General features: G+C 37.3%; 1 protein-coding gene across 3 annotated transcripts in view; it reads right to left on the bottom strand.

The window, feature by feature from the left end:
- cntln (centlein) overlaps positions 1-17,618 on the bottom strand; it is a 154,250-nt gene that overhangs the window by 89,710 nt on the left and 46,922 nt on the right. For all 3 annotated transcript variants that reach the window (XM_004910865.4, XM_004910866.4, XM_002935668.5), the window contains exons 10-11: positions 5,799-5,972; positions 1,972-2,097 (exon numbers count right to left, since the gene is read on the bottom strand). In XM_004910865.4, coding sequence (XP_004910922.1) covers positions 1,972-2,097; positions 5,799-5,972 — 300 coding nt within the window. The remainder of the gene's footprint in view (positions 1-1,971; positions 2,098-5,798; positions 5,973-17,618) is intronic.

Genomic DNA, 17,618 nt, shown 5'->3' with positions numbered 1-17,618 from the left:
TAAATTTTTTCCACAGCTTTTTTTCAATTTAGATTTTTTTAGTAAATGACTAAACAAAAGGAATTCTGGGAATGAATTCCAGACTCTTAAAAAAATCCCATTTACATGGGTTTATCCTATAGGCTACAGCTCACCCACTGGGTTTGAAGCTGAAGCCAGGACAATAGCTGATCAGATTCCCAACTACAGACCGGTTTCGCCCTTTCTGGAGCTCCTCAGTGTAGTGCAGGGTTTTCTGATCAGCTTAGGTAGAGTCACCATGTGGTTCTACAAACAAATAGATAGGGCTAAGGCGAAACCGGTCTGTAGTTGGGAATCTGATCAGCTATTGTCCTGGCTTCCGCTTCAAACCCAGTGGGTGAGCTGTAACCTATAGGATATAAAGCCATGTAAATGGGATTTTTTTAAGAGTCTGGAATTCATTCCCAGAATCCCTTTTGTTTGCTTTTGTCTGTATGAGGCAGTCTCCTCAACCCTATTTATTTGTTTGTAGAACCACATGGTGACTCTACCTAAGCTGATCAGAAAACCCTGCACTACACTGATGAGCCCCAGAAAGGGCAAAACCGGTCTGTAGTTGGGAATCTGATCAGCTATTGTCCTGGCTTCAGCTTCAAACCCAGTGGGTGAGCTGTAACCTATAGGATATAAACCCATGTAAATGGGATTTTTTTAAGAGTCTGGAATTCATTCCCAGAATTCCTTTTGTTTGCTTTTGTCTGTATGAGGCAGTCTCCTCAACCCTATTTACTTGTTAGTAAATGACTGACATTCATGGAAATTAGTTTAGTCATGGTTTTTATATCAAGATAAAACCACGAAAATCCAAATGTTAATAACCCCCCCTTAATGTTCCTATACATTTTAATTTGTTTACAACATTACCGTTATAACAACAGTATAATATTTTCTTCATCTGCCTAAGGAAAAAGGTTACTTGCCAGGATTATACTTTTGAACAAGAAACCTTTGGATTTAGTGGTATGCCCAGAAAGACACAATTCGGGCAATATGTTCAGATACAAATGAAACTAAAAGATTGTTGAGGAATGTGCTTCTTCCTACTCACACAAATGTTGACAAAAACGGAATACCGAGCTGACCATCGAGTATGTGCATCAGCAAGCCAAGAATTGCACATTCTTTAGATTAGGTTTTTTTCGCTAAAATATTGTGGTCATAATGTACAGCTTTTATCTCTTATTAGGTAAATTTATACAGATCCAGCAAATGAGCTACACTATTCAGTTCATTCTCTTAATAAAAGAGTATGACTTAATAAAGTTAAGCAAGCCATTTTCATATTTTAGGTAGACCCAGAAACTAGTTTAGAAATACTCATGCATGTCACTTTTATGTTGTAGTGAGATATTTCACTCTACTTACAAGGAGTATACTGACCCACTCTAAATAGCAGGGGGCACAATTTTAGGTCCAGACACATAGGCTAAGAAGTTTTTTTGAGGTAGAAGTTATAGGGTCTGATGCATGTAGTTGCAGCCCTATATTATATTTTTGCTACAAATGAATTATGTTTATATGTAGATTCTGTCACGTTAAGCCCTAAAGAATCTGCATTTTTCTTGCAAATTGTAAATCAGTTGATTTTTAATTGTTCTAAAGGCTTAATATTTTTAGAAATAAATTCAATGTACATTCAATAAAAATAGCATCCAAAATACTTTTAAGCCCTACAGAAAAATATATCAGGTAGAGTCAACGATCTTATTTTAGCTGAAGAAATGGAGTCAGACGAAAAATACATAACTAAAGAAGCATGTTATACTGATAATCATAGAAAAAAATAAGCGTGTTTTGTTTCCCATTACAGTAAACCCCTACAGCCTAAGCTTTATTCCACAATTTCTGTTGAATTCGTTAAAGTGCCTTCAGCTTAATTAAAGAACTATGTTTTCCGTCCTTAAATCTGCAAGCTTTAAACAGGTAGGCCAAGGTTTATAGAGCTTTCACCTTAATCTGGAGTGCTTTCTCTAAATGCTCAATTCTCTTTTCTGCTATCTTAAGCTTCTTTAACTCTTCTGACTCTTTGGAAAATCCTTTTGGGGACAGAGACCTTGAACGTTTCGCAGGTTGCACCTGGAGAATAAAACAAGGACATGGTTGAAGGAGTTGAACATTGGATTATGAAAGACATGCAAAATTAAAGAACAAGTAATTGAGAATACTAATAATGAATTATAAAAAAATTCTGCCTGGAATACTAGAGAAATAACAAGCAGAATTACCACAGTGCTACTGCTAAAGGTTTCTCTGTGACTCGTTAATGAGAATATTCATTTACATTTACATTGTTTCTTTCAGAATAATGATGTCCCATTAGGGAAGACTAAAGGGTTATAGACTCAGGAATGCAAGAAACCTCATTACAAAGGAGGGGATAGAGGATGGTCTAATTGCTCTATAAGGGTCCAAGGTTACACTTGATAGGACAACCGGAAACAAGAGGGAAAGGCTTTTTTCCCTTTGAAATGGTTTAACACACTGTGAAGTAGAAGGAACAATATGCTTGAGGAATATAAATACAACAGACAGTACATCTTATACAGTAATGACCATATGGTCATTAACTATAATGTTGCTAACAAGAGAAAAGAATATGTGTTTCCATTATGTACAGCTTTGTATAACAATCTGTTAAGAGAAGTATAAAAAGTAAGGTTATTAAACTGAAATGTGAATAAGTTGATATTTCCTTGCACAATTTATACTTATGTACAAGCACTGAACACAACCACCATGCAAATATAAATAGGTGATGGTTATACTTGATACACTATGGTATTAAATTACATGTACCACTAGACTATATCTTACAAATTGGTCACAGCCAAATTAAACAACTATTGTCTATGCAACACTTTATCTGGATATTTTGTCATGGCTCCCTCCCACATAAAGCATAATGCCTGAGCAATACATTAAATTAACAAAATAACGAAATAATATGTGGCTTATATATTTTACGGTCCAATTATTGATTTTAGAAAACAGAAAAAAAGGTGTGTGTGGCAAGTAAACATTACCCTGTATCTACATTACACTGCATCATAAAGATGACTCTCATATGAGTGGTGAAAAATTTTCAAAAAAACCCAAAAGTCCAGTGTTGCTTTAGACTTTAGACTGAGTAAATGTGGCCCGTGAGCCAAAAAGTTTGCCCACCCCTGTACTAGATACTGTATATCCATACCTGGATAAATGAAAATCATCATAAACACCTTTTGATATTATTATGGTTCTCTGTCCAGAATAAGGCAAGTAATTGTGATTGTATTTTAGACAACAGTTACAAGGAGAGTGACAGCTGGTGCTACAAAAAGGATTATTTTCTCCTTTACCTTATTATGGGGAAAAAGTAACAAAGCTTTGCAATATGAAATAATTTTTAATTATATAATATAAAGCTGTGAGAAACGATTGCACAGATATCTACAAAACAGTAACAGAAAATATCAGGAAGATGAGTAGAGGAGAATTCATTAATTATGTTTTCAGTAAAAAATACATAGAAATAGCTAAAAATGCGAAATAATTTCTGTGAATATCAAATGTTTGATATTAATCAAACAGCAAAATAAAAACTATCATGTCTGTTTATAAAACTGTGTAAAATAATGTTATAAAAAGTTAAAAACGAGTTTAAAATATATATAACAGTGCTTTTCCTGCTACATGTATATGGATATGCTTTTTTTTTTTTTTTTTTGCCTGTCCCAACCAGTGCCCTGTTGTGTGCCTAGACAGCCTATGCTCGCTTTGGATTATATCTCTTCCCTTATAACCTAAAGTGTGTCAGTCCACACCACTGCTTCCACAAAATCTCTAGGCTCCAAAATGGCAGTTAAAGGACAAGTAAAGGTCTATTCACTAAGGGTTTCCAACCATTGATTGTAATTGCTACAACTAGGCATCAGGCTTTGCTGAAAACCACAACAGCCCAAGGCCCTTTGTATGGGAGAATCAAGCCATCTTTACTCCATCTACAATAAATTTCTGTAGTGTGCATGCTCTGACCCAGGGATGTGCAAGAAGTTTTTCAACAAAAGGAAAATTGGCCTAGGGTCTAAGGTTAGTGATTAGTTTCATTGGGTGCTAAACAACCCAGGGATGTGCAAGGAATTTTTCCGAAACAGAACATGCCATCCCAGCACTTGGATACAAAATTACCACAGTGTTTTTTTTTTTCTTTTTTTTAACAAAAAGCAGAATTGGTCCAGGGTCCAAGGTTAGTGATTAGTTTCACTGGGTGATTAACAAATTGGCACTCCCAAGTGAACTGTTTTTTTGCTGTTCCATGACACATGTACAGCTTCTAAGGGCATCATAAACTTCTTTCATCACAAGATGATGATGATGATGATGTGTTCATCATAGGAACCAGACTGCTAGGAATACAGAAATGCACAGACATACAAAATAATTTCTCTATTATACTGACAATTAATGTAGTTAAAAAAAACCCACACAAATAGTTTATCACATTTATGTCACACACATTATTAGAATGCAACCCTCAAATAGCCTAGTTGCAAATGACGGCAGCACTGTTTTACACATGAAGGCATACTTCATTTCTCAGTTATAAAGTCATACCTTTTATTTGGGTATGCATTCTTTGTGAAACAGATGGATTTTTGCCCAAGCAGAAAACCTCCATTACTGAAAATAATCCTTTAGGTCAACTGCATGAATGAACAATTTTGGATCTGCAGTGTCACAAACAGATTGGGATTTACACATGCAAATTACCCTCATTACAGATAAGGTCATTATAGGTAAAAGCGTACAGAAAATCTGGCCTGCTGGTGACATTCCAAGCTTAAATATGGTCACCTCTGGCCTACAATTCATTTGACCAAGTATCAAGTAAACAAAACATAATTTATACTGGCATAAAAGAGTGATGGGCATCAGAACAACATGATTTCATGCACATAAAAACTATACATTGTCCAGTTAATGTAAAGGTTAGTGTCCAAAGAAAAAAAATAAATATAGTGAGGCATTTCAAAAAAGTGTTCAAACGTACAAATTATAGCATACATTAGGGCAAAACATTTCTATGATTGCATTAGCCCAACAGGGCAACGCACAACATTCTTCAGGTTGATGGCTGTGCATCTTTCATTTAGTTGTTGGGATGCAGTCAAAAGAAGTAAGACAAGACACTCTGATAGCATGACTTATAACTATGTGCTGCTAGCCAACGATTATGATGCAGTTGCCACTCATCTATATTAATGCCAGCAATGGAAACTAGCACTTCTCTAAGCCTGGTCCCCAGATTTCCACAATATGCGTCTTTACTAATACATGGCCATATGGCAACCATAAGAGATTCCTCTTGGGCAGTTTTGGAGCCTTTCCTGCATTGTTTTAATATTCCATTAATTTTAATGGCCATTAGGCCCAAATCCTAAGGTAGAAGTAAAAGGTTAACACCAAGGTTTACAAGCTGACTTTCTTATTTAGGAAATGTAACCACAGGCACCAGCATCAGAAGCAACTGAATAGTTAAAATGTAATTGTTCAAAGCATGATAAGTTGTAAGAAATTAAGCAGTTTTTACAGAAAAATTACCTCAATATTTTATAGTCATTGCCATAGAGCAAAAAGATATAACAAGCCTTTGGCAAATGATTTAAGAGGTTGCAAAAATTATGAGCAAAGTAGTGTGTTATTAAAAAAGTTAGTTCTTGAAATCCTTGTGGGAAAAATGTTTTGATTCAAATAACCTCAATTTGACACAAATGCACCAGACAATAAAGGTTTCCTACCTCGTGCTTTCTCCCAGCCCTCAGGATGCTGCTCTCAAGTGCATCGGCACCACAATTATTTACTCGAGTTAACTGAAGGTCTGTTGTTTTAAGCTTGTCCTGTAGAAATTTGATTTCTGATTTCTGAGAAGCTATTATGAGTTCCAGTTCCACCAAGGATGGATGTTCACAGTCCTAGGAAGGTAATTAAAAACAAAAGATTATATATACTAAAAATAAATAAAACTGCTTGAACTGTTCTCAGAGATTTCTCGAAAGGCCCATTATTTGCTAAATATTTTACATACTGTAAGAGGGAATAATGTTCACTGTTGCATTTCTACTTGGCTTGCTAAACCTCATCTAACAAATGGAACAGTTAAACTATTCATTTATAGCATTTGCGAATTTCACTTAACAGGACTCAAAGACAAAACTGAACATAATCGCACATTCCAGGAAAAAAGTCTTGTAGTTTAACATCCTTTATTGTACTGCCAATGCACCCAACACCAGGCCATACATTAACAAGTCATGATATATGACATTCTTGGTTTGCAAGGTACTTACAGGAAAGTGGGATTAAACACATTCGGCAAGAAAATTAACTTACTGTTCTAGTAACAGAGCTTTTAAATGATACTGTAATGAGGGGTTCGCTCTCCGGGTTACACTTTTCTCCTCAGATCACTACTTAAATGAAGTGCTGCATGTGCCATAGCCCTTACTTTTGTGTTTTGGATGTAGATTTGTTTACTTGCATATTTTCTTTCATAGTTGTATATCCAGGAATTAGCAATAGAATAGAACATAATTTTCTGCAATACTTAAGTTAGTTTCTCCCTTGTTGGGTAAAGGGTCTGGTTAGAAATTAGGAATTTGGGCAAACAGCATCACCTAAGCTAAAAGGCTAGATATAAGGTTTTGTAGTGTTATCTTATACCCTTTTATTAGATAAACCCATTTATCTAATATGGCAACATACCATAAACCATAATCACTGATTCTTATAACCAAATAGAGCTATACGAATAAAAGTGAATGATAGTTCACATTTTGGCCTTATTAAAGGAGAAGGAAAGGCTACTAAAGAGTTAATATCAAGCTGCAGGCATACCTTCAGTTGACTCAATAGTGCCCTTAAGTCTCCCCATATTTCGATCGTTCAGATGATCAGAAGCCAAACAGGAAAAAAAAAAATGCTGAGCTGTGTAAAGAAGATTCCCATAATGCATCGCTCCTGCACTGAGACCAGCATTGCAGGCGGCGCATGCGCATGTTCCTCTTCTGGGAGCGTGCACAAACAGGAGTGCTCCCTTCCAACAGACCATCTGTGCCCACTATGAGCGCACACAAATAGCAAGCGTCCGGTTGCTATGGTGACGCGCTATATACAGAAGCGATCCGGCCAGCGTTCGGGGGGGAGTGAATGTTGCACATGCGCAGTGTAGTGCACTGAAGAAAAGGAAGTGGGCATACCACTTCCAAGATGGCGGCGCCATTGACTTCAGCGAGGTTAAACTTTGAAGTAAGTTTAACTAAGTTATTCTTGCTATAAGAGCCAAAACTATAGTGTTTTTCATTAACAGTAGTAGCACTATTGAATGGTATCATTTATAGATTTTTGCCTTTCCTTCCCCTTTAAAATCACAACACAGCACATATACAACATGCATAATTTACAATAACGTTTAATCCAAATAAGTACACATTTGTGGATTATATATAAAGTCAAAAAAACATTTTCTTCTTTTTAGAAGACTACATACTAGAAGGATTACTGGCATGTGTTAAATATACCAATCCAAAAAGCCAAAATGTTGGTGAGATTTAATAGAAGTCAATGAGAAATGATTCCAATTACTTTATTTATTTTCCCAGTTTATTAAAACATTCAAGTTCTTTGGCCTCATTGAAAATGAATGTGATTGTTACTAGCGCGTGACACAAAGGGCCAGATTCATTACAAGTTATGAGTACAATTTGCGAAAATTCGCATTAAATACGAAAATTTCTGATGTGTGTTAATTTTGCGAAAAGTTGCATTGTGCTTGGACAAAAATATTGTGGTATGATCCGAAAGTTATGAAATGTTTGTATCCGGACGATCGTAAACGGCGCAAAAACCTTTCTGACTTTGAACCTTCAGTGCATGATTTTGGAAGCCTCCCATAGGAATCAATGGCACTCTGCAGCTCCAACCTGGCCCAAGGAAAGTCACGATACCGAAGCTTGAATGAATCCAAAACTTTCGTACTCATTGCAACAAATACAAAGTACGAAAATTAACGAAAATATTGCAGAAAATACGCAAAACTTGTTGTAAACTTTAGAAAAAAATAAAATTTTTTTTGTTATTGGACCTGTCGTACTTTAATGAATTCGAGAAGAAAAGTCGCACACGTTTTATCGCAGTTATTTCTTTCACATCTGCATCCCCCCCACAAAATCGAATTTGATAAATCTGCCCCTAAGTTCCTTGAACAACAATATCATAGTTATGTAACAAGATGTTATTCCTTTAACTACTTGACTCCTACAGATTTTAGAATTTACAATCTGTGCATAAAAGGTTCTGTCTGGAAAAGAACATGAATTGTATAATCTGAGGTACTTATGAGTTCCTATCCTATGTGCTTTACCAGCCACTAAAGCACATTTGCAGTATTCAAAATGGCCGAAAAGAGCAACACTGACTCTTGGGACCTCATCATTACAAGATCCAATAGAAAAAATAGGCACGAGCTGTTACAGCAGCAGTGAGGTAGCTGCATCTTTTAATAAATGTGGGATTTCATTTTATTTTAAAGCTGCAGAATAATATTTAGGCAGTTTTCTTTATATGCCATGGGATTTTGGTTAAAAAAAACTTAACTTTGCATCATTTTTCAATGAAGAAACTCATCAGAATAGTTAGAAGGCATCTATTTTTAAAACCTAAGTAGGTTGAAGGGTTTATTTCACTGGTAAAGGGATGTTTAGCTACATATTTTATTACTGAGCCTATCCCTGTATTATTTCCAGCACACTGCTGTGCTATGGCTGGCCACTTTTGGCTAAAAGTGGCATCAAGTGACATACATCAGCATCACTCACCAGGTTAAGTAGTTCCCAGTTCCGGTTAAATGATGCTTAAGTGATAAGAGAACTATGGAAAGTGCAGGAATAGAGAAAATACAATGGTAGTTCAAACCATGACAATCTACAGGCAGAATTAGAATAATCTTTAAAAGACCTTTTATAACTGGGAATACATAATTGACACATCAGACACAACAATTCCTACAGCACTCAAGGATTGCAGAGGGCAGTTCGGCAGTTAATTCCCTATTCAGAAGACCTTGTTTACCAAAAGCCTTCTGTAAAGGGTAAGCTAATTCTCCATCATTATGTAACTGCATTGCACTGGACAGATGAAACAGTGACCACAAGCAAAGTGCAGAAGCCCTAGCACTAATATTTGTGTCATAGCACTACTGTGGGCCTGGTGATACAGTTTCATACCAAAGCATTGAGATAATAGATGATGTGATGAAGGACACCCTAAGCAGGAGGCCTTTGATTAGAGAGGGCTGCTTGATAGGGAATGTAGTCCTTTGCTAGTGGATCTGCATTGACCATTGATGATTGCAGGAAATATTAGAGGAAAACAGCATGTCATAATCTTATTAATTTGGGCCCCACCCACCATGTATAGCAGAGAAAGCAGGAAGAAACGTATCCCCAGAGTGGTAGGTCAAAGCAAAACTATGCTGTATGATACCTGTAAAACTCAAGTGAAGGATATCAAAAATTCCTTGTTTAAACAGGTTTCAGGTTTTATTTCTTGCAGCCTCCTGACATTAACAAACATAGGCAAAACATTTCACCCTATTGTCTCCCTCACATAAGCTTTTGTCCTCGACTCCAAAATGGCCATTTCACTCCCACTTCCTGTTTTATTGCTCCTCCTTTTGTTTTAATCAACTTTATTAACAACTTCACTGGAAATACATCAATGGTCAGTCTTAGTTGCTGCCTCCTATTAACCAAACCAATTATGACTTAACTATTAACAATAAAACATATTACATTTCACTTCCTTACAAACTTCAAGGGCGTTACAGGCACAAATGCAGAATTGAGATCCCCGACTAGGCACGAATGAAGAGTTGTGATTGATGACCAGGAGCATTTATACTGACAGCTAGGGCTAGGTTTACTTTCAGTGCACATTCTCTACCTCAGTGATCACAGCAGCGAAAGCTCTCACAAGATGATGCAACCAAACATGGCCGTCAACAGCCTGCTGCACATCTGCATTTTAGCCAAAGGAACAGGAGAGAGAGGGAGGGAGATGTCAGGAGTCTGATGGAGTAGCTGGAGGAGGGGTGGGTGGTCTGTGCAGGGGAGCTTTTTTAGTTTATTAAAAGTTTTACTTCTCCTTTAATCTGAAATATTGTGATTATAGGTTATGGAAGGCACACCTGCTCTATAATGTGCATTATGTGTAAAGACTATGTTTCCCTTGTAATGTATCAACACTTATATTTGCCAAAATATCTTATAGCAGAAAGCTGGTAAATTCTGGTCTTGTTGCATATTGTTTTATTAGAACCCCGCTAACTTTGCAAACCAAACACCTATTTCCCGGTCATGGTTTTTCTGAATTTATTTTGACAACCTTAAAAAAAAAAAAAGAACAAAAAAACACTTTTTTTTTTTGTTTGCTTTTGCATGAATTTTTTTGTACCCAATGTCAACCTTCTTTAAGGTTCCTAGGCCCAACAGATGCAACCCATGCTCTAATTACAACTGTTTTAAGTGATATTGTAGAAATGTATTTAAGACAACAGTAATGCAGATACAGGTACTACTATAAAGATTGTAAACATGTAAAAATTAGCCTATTTGTTGTGTTTTACATGTTCTATAAAATAACCTGATACTTTTGTATGCTATATATTTCTACATATACGGTAGCTCAAATTGCCCCTGCTCATATCCTACCTTTTTGCTACTTTTTACCTTTAGAAGTATAATTTAGGTTATTACAGTTCATAAGTCTATAAATGCCCAAAATCCCAATAATGCAAAATGTAAATCTTTTAAATACAGTGAAACTGTAAAATGTATATTACCAGTGTAAACTGTGGACTTTTCTCCCTTTGTGTTTTTTTTTTCTACCTACAGTAAAATCTCAATCATACTCAAATCCAGTAAAGTGTGGTTTTCAATCTGCTAACTATGCATTCCATAATAGCCTGTAATTATTAAAAACTGACAAGAAAGCTACGCCACCTGTGTTTGTGTGAAGCCAGGTAATGAAAAAACAACAACACTGTCATCACCTCTCCGTTCCTGATTGCATTATCAAAACTGGAGCCGAGTTTGGCATCTGGGTGTGACCTTGTTAACTGCTAGGGTAATTAAGTTTATTCAGTGGGGAAAAAGGATGATAAATTATTAGCAAGAAGATTTTGTTCACATTTTATTAAATTGGCCTGTCAAAGGGTCGGCCAAATTACCAAGGGCCTCGTTTATTGGAGACCAGCCATATTGCCACATCTGTTACAATTATTTATAATTTCAGCAGTTGAAAACCAACTGAGTTAGGCATCCGCCATGTAAAGTAATTTACAAATTATCTGATGAGGGAGTGTTTTAGCTTTTCCCTCATTTCTAGCCAGCAGAAAGCCGCACTGTAATTACAGAACACGATTAGGTTCTTTGGGGAACTTATCTTGCACTCGTAGCCATAGTAAGATGCAGCAAGAACATATGGAGGAGCTTGTGCTTCTACTCCCTGAAGCTCGTGACCCGCCTGCCGCTGAGCCCTTGAGTTGAATTTGAATGAGAGTGCCATGGCTAATGTTCTACACATGCACCATTTATGCCACAAAACAAATCGGATCACTGTTAATTATGAAGCCGCTATAATCAGGCCTTCACATCTGTGTAATGTGAGGCACAGTAGGCTGTATTCCAGTAATGTACAACTACCTTTGGGTCACAAATTGTGAGCCATATTGCCTCAGTTGTAGTTTGCTAAATTCAAAACAGCTCTTCTGATAGAAGTCCAAAAGAAGGATATTTTTATCCAGCTGTTTCTTTTTTTTTTCTAAATAGGAGCTTTTCTTTATCAGCTATTGACCAGAATAGTTAAAGCATATGGCATAAGTTCATTAATGAACAGTAACAACGAACTCATTTTAACAAATTCACTAGAGTCACAAGAATCAGATTAGGTCCATGCCTGTCATCTTTCTCTCTTCATATTTACAGTGTTGCATTAAAACGGACCCTCTGCCTATGCATATTGCTTCTGCATATTCTAAATATTACATTAAAAGTCACTGTTTAAAATTGGCCCCTCTGAAGAAACAAAGAAAAACATGTAGATGTACTTTGAGCAGAGGCTAATTTTCTTTGAAAAAACACAACTTAACTCCCTTTTAAGAACACTTTACTCAAAGAAAAAGCTTTTTCATAGAAAATCAGCTAAATATGTTTCACCCAGATGGCAAGCCAGCTACAGTTTAATTAATCCACCTTAAGTCATTGAGCGTTCACTGCCGGTAATAACAGTTTGAGTAATTGCACACCAAATTTTCCTAAAATGTTTAGAATTTCATTAGTGAAACAAAGCAGAACTTCACAAACCATAGAGGGATGCTTCCTTTTAATAAACCAAAATAACCCCTAAGTGAAGTGTAGCAGGAATTTTAACACAATTCAGATTTGCATTACCGCTTATTAACAGGCAATAGTAAAAAAAACAGTGAAGAAGCTGTTAGAGGCTAAATTTATATTATAAACAGACAACAGTAAAAAAAAAAAAAAGAAGAATCTGTGGCTTAATTCATATTATTGAAATAATTTTATTAGCATGAAACTGTACATTTAAACTGGATATTCCTTTAATAATAAATTTAATTTGAAAGCATATTAGCATATTAGTGCCTATAATCATTCAGGCTAATGTATAACAAGTGCAAATAGAGTGAGAGAAGGGATATGCCAACTTGATGCTCAGCTGCTGAGAACTATAACTCCCAGATGTCTTGTCAACAAAGGCTATTGAAAATTGCAGTTGAACAACTAAGGCAACTAAGGCCTACTACACACAGCCATTTTGTCACACAGATATTTGTGACAAAATATAGCAACTTACATCAGGGGGTCATAATGCTTTTTAGTCCATAAAGAGCTCTCTCTGAAACAAATCCACCACACCAAGTAGTACACTAAAGCAGTAGTTCTCAACCTTCCTAATGCCGCGACCCTTTAATACAGTTCCTCATGTTGTGGTGACCCCCAACGATAAAATTATTCCTAAGACCATCGGAAATGTGTTTTCTAAAGGTGTCGAACGACCCCTGTAAAAAAGGGTCGTTCGACCCCCAAATGGGTCCCGACCCACAGGTTGAGAACCGCTGCACTAAAGGCATCATATAAAGGATCATCCCCAAATCATGATGTGAGTGGCACAATCTACAGTGTGAGCATGTATGTACAGGTATGGGATCCCTTATCCGGAAACTCGTTATCCAGAAAGTTCCAAATCAGGGAAAGGCCATCTCCAATAGACTCCATTATAAGTAAATAATTCTAATTTTTAAAAAAGATATCATTTTTCTCTGTAATTTTAAAACAGAACATTGGACTTGATCCCAACTAAGATATCATTAATCCTCATTGGAGGCAAAACAAGCCTATTGGGTTTATTCAATATTTAAATGATGTTTAGCAGACTTAAGTTATGGAGATCCAAATTACAGAAAGATCCCAAATCTAAAGCTATGGGCCAGATGTGGTTCTAGTTTTTTCCTAATCTTTTTTTTTTATTCTTTTAATTCTCAAGTGTTCCCAGCATAACCAACAGCTTCATATTCATATCAATATGCTATCAAAATGAGCAAAATTAGATAAGATCAGCAAAACAATCATCTGGATAACTAGCACTCATTGAAACACATTAGTATCCTTCTTTTTATCAAATGTTCAAATAAATGATGATGGGGCAGCTGCTTTGGGGGAAAAGATGGCTAGCGGGTTGGAGGAGATTTTAAACTAGGAGTGGGGGGGAGGGTGCAGTGGGAAATTCTGTGGTAGACAGGATAGATGAGGTAGTGGGCATAGTAAGGGAAAATGGGGGAGGAGACTTGCTTCGGGATACTGATAATGGCAGGGAGGCCCATAAGTTGTTTACACGTCATTCTCACGCCGGAACCAGTATTAAATGTATGTTTACCAATGCAAGGAGTCTGACTGGTAAAATGGGAGAGCTGGAGGTACTGGCGTTGGAGCGGAAATATGATGTGATTGGAGTTGCTGAAACTTGGTTGAATGAGTCTCATGACTGGGCAGTTAATATTGGGGGGTATACACTGTTTCGGAGGGACAGGGGCAATAGAAAAGGAGGAGGAGTGTGTCTGTTCGTTAAGCAGGAATTAAAGGCAAATATTAAGGAGGAAGTGATGGGGTTAACAGAGGGAGCTGAATCCTTATGGGTTGAGGCCCAGCTCCTGTTGCAAATAGAAAAGGCTGCTAGTTTGGGGCAAGTGATAATAATGGGGGATTTTAATTACCCTGATATTGACTGGGGCAATAGTACTGCCAGGACAGTAACTGGGAACAAGTTTATAAACTTGCTGCATGACAACTTTATGTCACAGGTTGTTGAGGAGCCAACCAGGAACCATGCTATACTAGATCTAGTGATCTCTAATGACCCAGAACGTATAGCAAATGTGCAAGTGGTTGAACCCCTGGGTAATAGTGACCATAATGTTATTTCATTTGATGTTTAGTGCAGGAAACAAATTTACACGGGGGCAACAAAGACACTGAATTTTAGGAAGGCAAATTTTAGCTCCTTAAGGGCAGCGCTTCAGGGCATAGATTGGGGCATTATGTTTTCTGATAAAAACACAGAGCAGAAATGGTTGTCATTTAAAATGATATTAAATCATTACTGTTCTCAATTCATTCCATTAACAAGAAAAAGTAGAAGTGTTAAGAATCACCCCCTATGTGGCTTAACTCTGAGGTAAAGAAGTTAATAGGGAAAAAAAGGAAAGCTTTTAAGAAATATAAGTCAGAGGGGACAGTAGCTGCGTTTAATGAATATAAACACTATAACCAGTGTTGTAAAACAGCAATCCGGAAGGCAAAGATAGAAAATGAGGAGCGCATCGCGGCCGAGGCCAAGACTAACCCCAAAAAGTTTTTTAAGTATATTAATAGTAAAAAGATGCAGGTTGAGGGTGTGGCCCCATTGAGTTATAATAACAATATGGTTACAGCGGATACAGAAAAGGCAGATGTGCTTAACCAGTTCTTTTCTTCTGTGTATACAGTATAGGAACCAGTGGGCCAAGTCCCACCCAATAGCTGCACTGTTAACTGCACAGTGGTTGGCACAGGATATGGTGCTTAAAGGGTTACACACGATAAATGTAAACAAGGCACCTGGGCCAGATGGAATACACCCTCGGGTACTGAGAGAGCTAGGGGCAGAATTGCAGTGGCCCTTGTTTCTGATATTCTCAGACTCTCTTTCATCAGGTATGGTACCTAGGGATTGGAAGAAGGCGAATGTCATTCCTATATTTAAAAAGGGAGTAAGATCTCAGCCTGGCAATTACAGGCCTGTAAGTTTGACATCCGTGGTGGGCAAGTTATTTGAAGGCTTGTTAATGGATCACATTCAAAATTATGTAGTGGAGAATGCCATTATGAGCAGTAATCAGCATGGCTTTATGAAGGACAGGTCATGTCAGACCAATTTAATTGCTTTTATGATGAGGTAATTAAGAAGCTGGACAGTGGGGATGCAGTAGATATAATCTATTTGGATTTTGCCAAAGCATTTGATACCGTTCCCCACAAACGACTGCTTTCTAAGCTAAGGTCTATTGGTCTTAGTGAAGTCGTTTGCACATGGATAGAAAACTGGCTACAGGATCGGGTACAGAGGGTGGTTGTTAATGGCACATTCTCTACTTGGAATAAGGTCCTCAGTGGGGTCCCTCAGGGTTCTGTACTGGGTCCACTTTTGTTTAATTTGTTCATAAATGACTTAGGGGAGGGTATTATAAGTAATGTATCAGTGTTTGCAGATGACACAAAACTCTGCAGACCTGTCAATTCTATCCAGGATGTGGCATCTTTGCAGCAGGATCTTGACCAACTGGCAATCTGGGCAGCTAAGTGCCAGATGAGATTTAATGTGGATAAATATAAGGTCATGCACCTGGGATGTAAAAATATGCAAGCTACTTATACCCTTAATGGGACTGCACTAGGCAAATCCATAATGTAGAAGGACCTTGGAGTCCTTGTAGATAATAAACTTGGCTGTAGCAAGCAATGCCAGGCAGCAGCTGCAAGGGCAAACAAGGTTTTGAGCTGTATTAAAAGGGTATAGATTCACGGGAGGAGGGGGTTATTCTTCCCCTTTACAGAGCGCTGGTAAGGCCCCATCTAGAATATGCTGTTCAGTTTTGGTCTCCAGTGCTCAAACGGGACATTATTGAGTTAGAGAGGGTCCAGAGAAGGGCAACTAAGCTGGTAAAGGGTATGGAAAGTCTCAGTTATGAAGAAAGACTGGCCAAGTTGGGTCTGTTTACACTGGAGAAGAGGCGCTTAAGAGGTGACATGATAACTATGTATAAGTATATAAAGGGATCATATAATAACCTTTCTAATGTTTTATTCACCAGTAGGTCCTTCCAACGGACACGAGGGCACCCACTTCGTTTAGAAGAAGGGAGGTTCCATTTAAACATTCGGAAAGGATTTTTTACAGTGAGAGCTGTGAAGTTCTGGAATTCCCTCCCCGAATCAGTCGTGCTGGCTGATACATTATATAACTTTAAGAAGGGGCTGGATGGATTCTTAGCAAGTGAGGGAATACAAGGTTATGGGAGATAGCTTTTAGTACTAGTTGATCCAGGGACTGGTCCGATTGCCATCTTGGAGTCAGGAAGGAATTTTTTCCCCTCTGCGGCAAATTAGAGAGGCTTCAGATGGGGTTTTTTGCCTTCCTCTGGATCAACTAGTAGTTAGGCAGGTTATATATAGGCATTATGGTTGAACTTGATGGACGTATGTCTTTTTTCAACCCAACTTACTATGTAAATCATTCAGCTAATTTTTTTTTTTAGTTGTGTGATGACAAATCAAACAATAACTGCCTTAAAGAACTGGTTTTCATCACAGTGTTTGAGAATGATCTAAAAATCTGAAAGGTTTAGTCTGTAGCACCTGTTACTGGTCCCAAATAAGAATGTCTTGAACATATTTTGCGAGTTGCTGTTACCAGTGCTCCACTTTGATCAACCCTTTGAACATTTCAGCAGAAATTTTTTACTGAGAAGATTCCTGCCGACTTAAATTCGAGAATTAAAAGAACGTTCTACCAGTTGCAACTGAATTATATATCAACAGAAAGCATACAACTGTCAGATCTTCCATTACAAATAAAAATATTCAATTCAAGTTAATTACAGAGTTTCTGTAGATGCTTTCTCCACTAAACCAATCTTTGATGTCAGCAGGTGTGTGTGGAAACGTAAGAAACAAGACAGCTAGACGCAGGCCACATTTGTTCAGTAAACACAATTAAATATTTATTAATCATACACTTCCAATTTTAATTAAACATAAACTACATATCTAAACAATACCATTTTAATGTGTGTGTTTGTAGGGTGATTACACAGGATAGTTTAGCTAGGTATAAATGCAAAAATCTGTTTGTTTGACAAGTTCATCTAAGAAGCAGTTATGCCCAATTAGACCCTTAGGTAACATGTGGGTAACAATAGGGCTCTAAGCAGGACTGTTGGGAAAGGA

The sequence above is a fragment of the Xenopus tropicalis genome, chromosome 1 (genome assembly GCF_000004195.4).
Source record: "Xenopus tropicalis strain Nigerian chromosome 1, UCB_Xtro_10.0, whole genome shotgun sequence".
In the NCBI taxonomy this organism is placed as follows: domain Eukaryota; kingdom Metazoa; phylum Chordata; class Amphibia; order Anura; family Pipidae; genus Xenopus; species Xenopus tropicalis.
The sequence above is the reverse complement of the archived record's forward strand: the minus strand, read 5'-3'. Positions and strand labels throughout refer to the sequence as shown.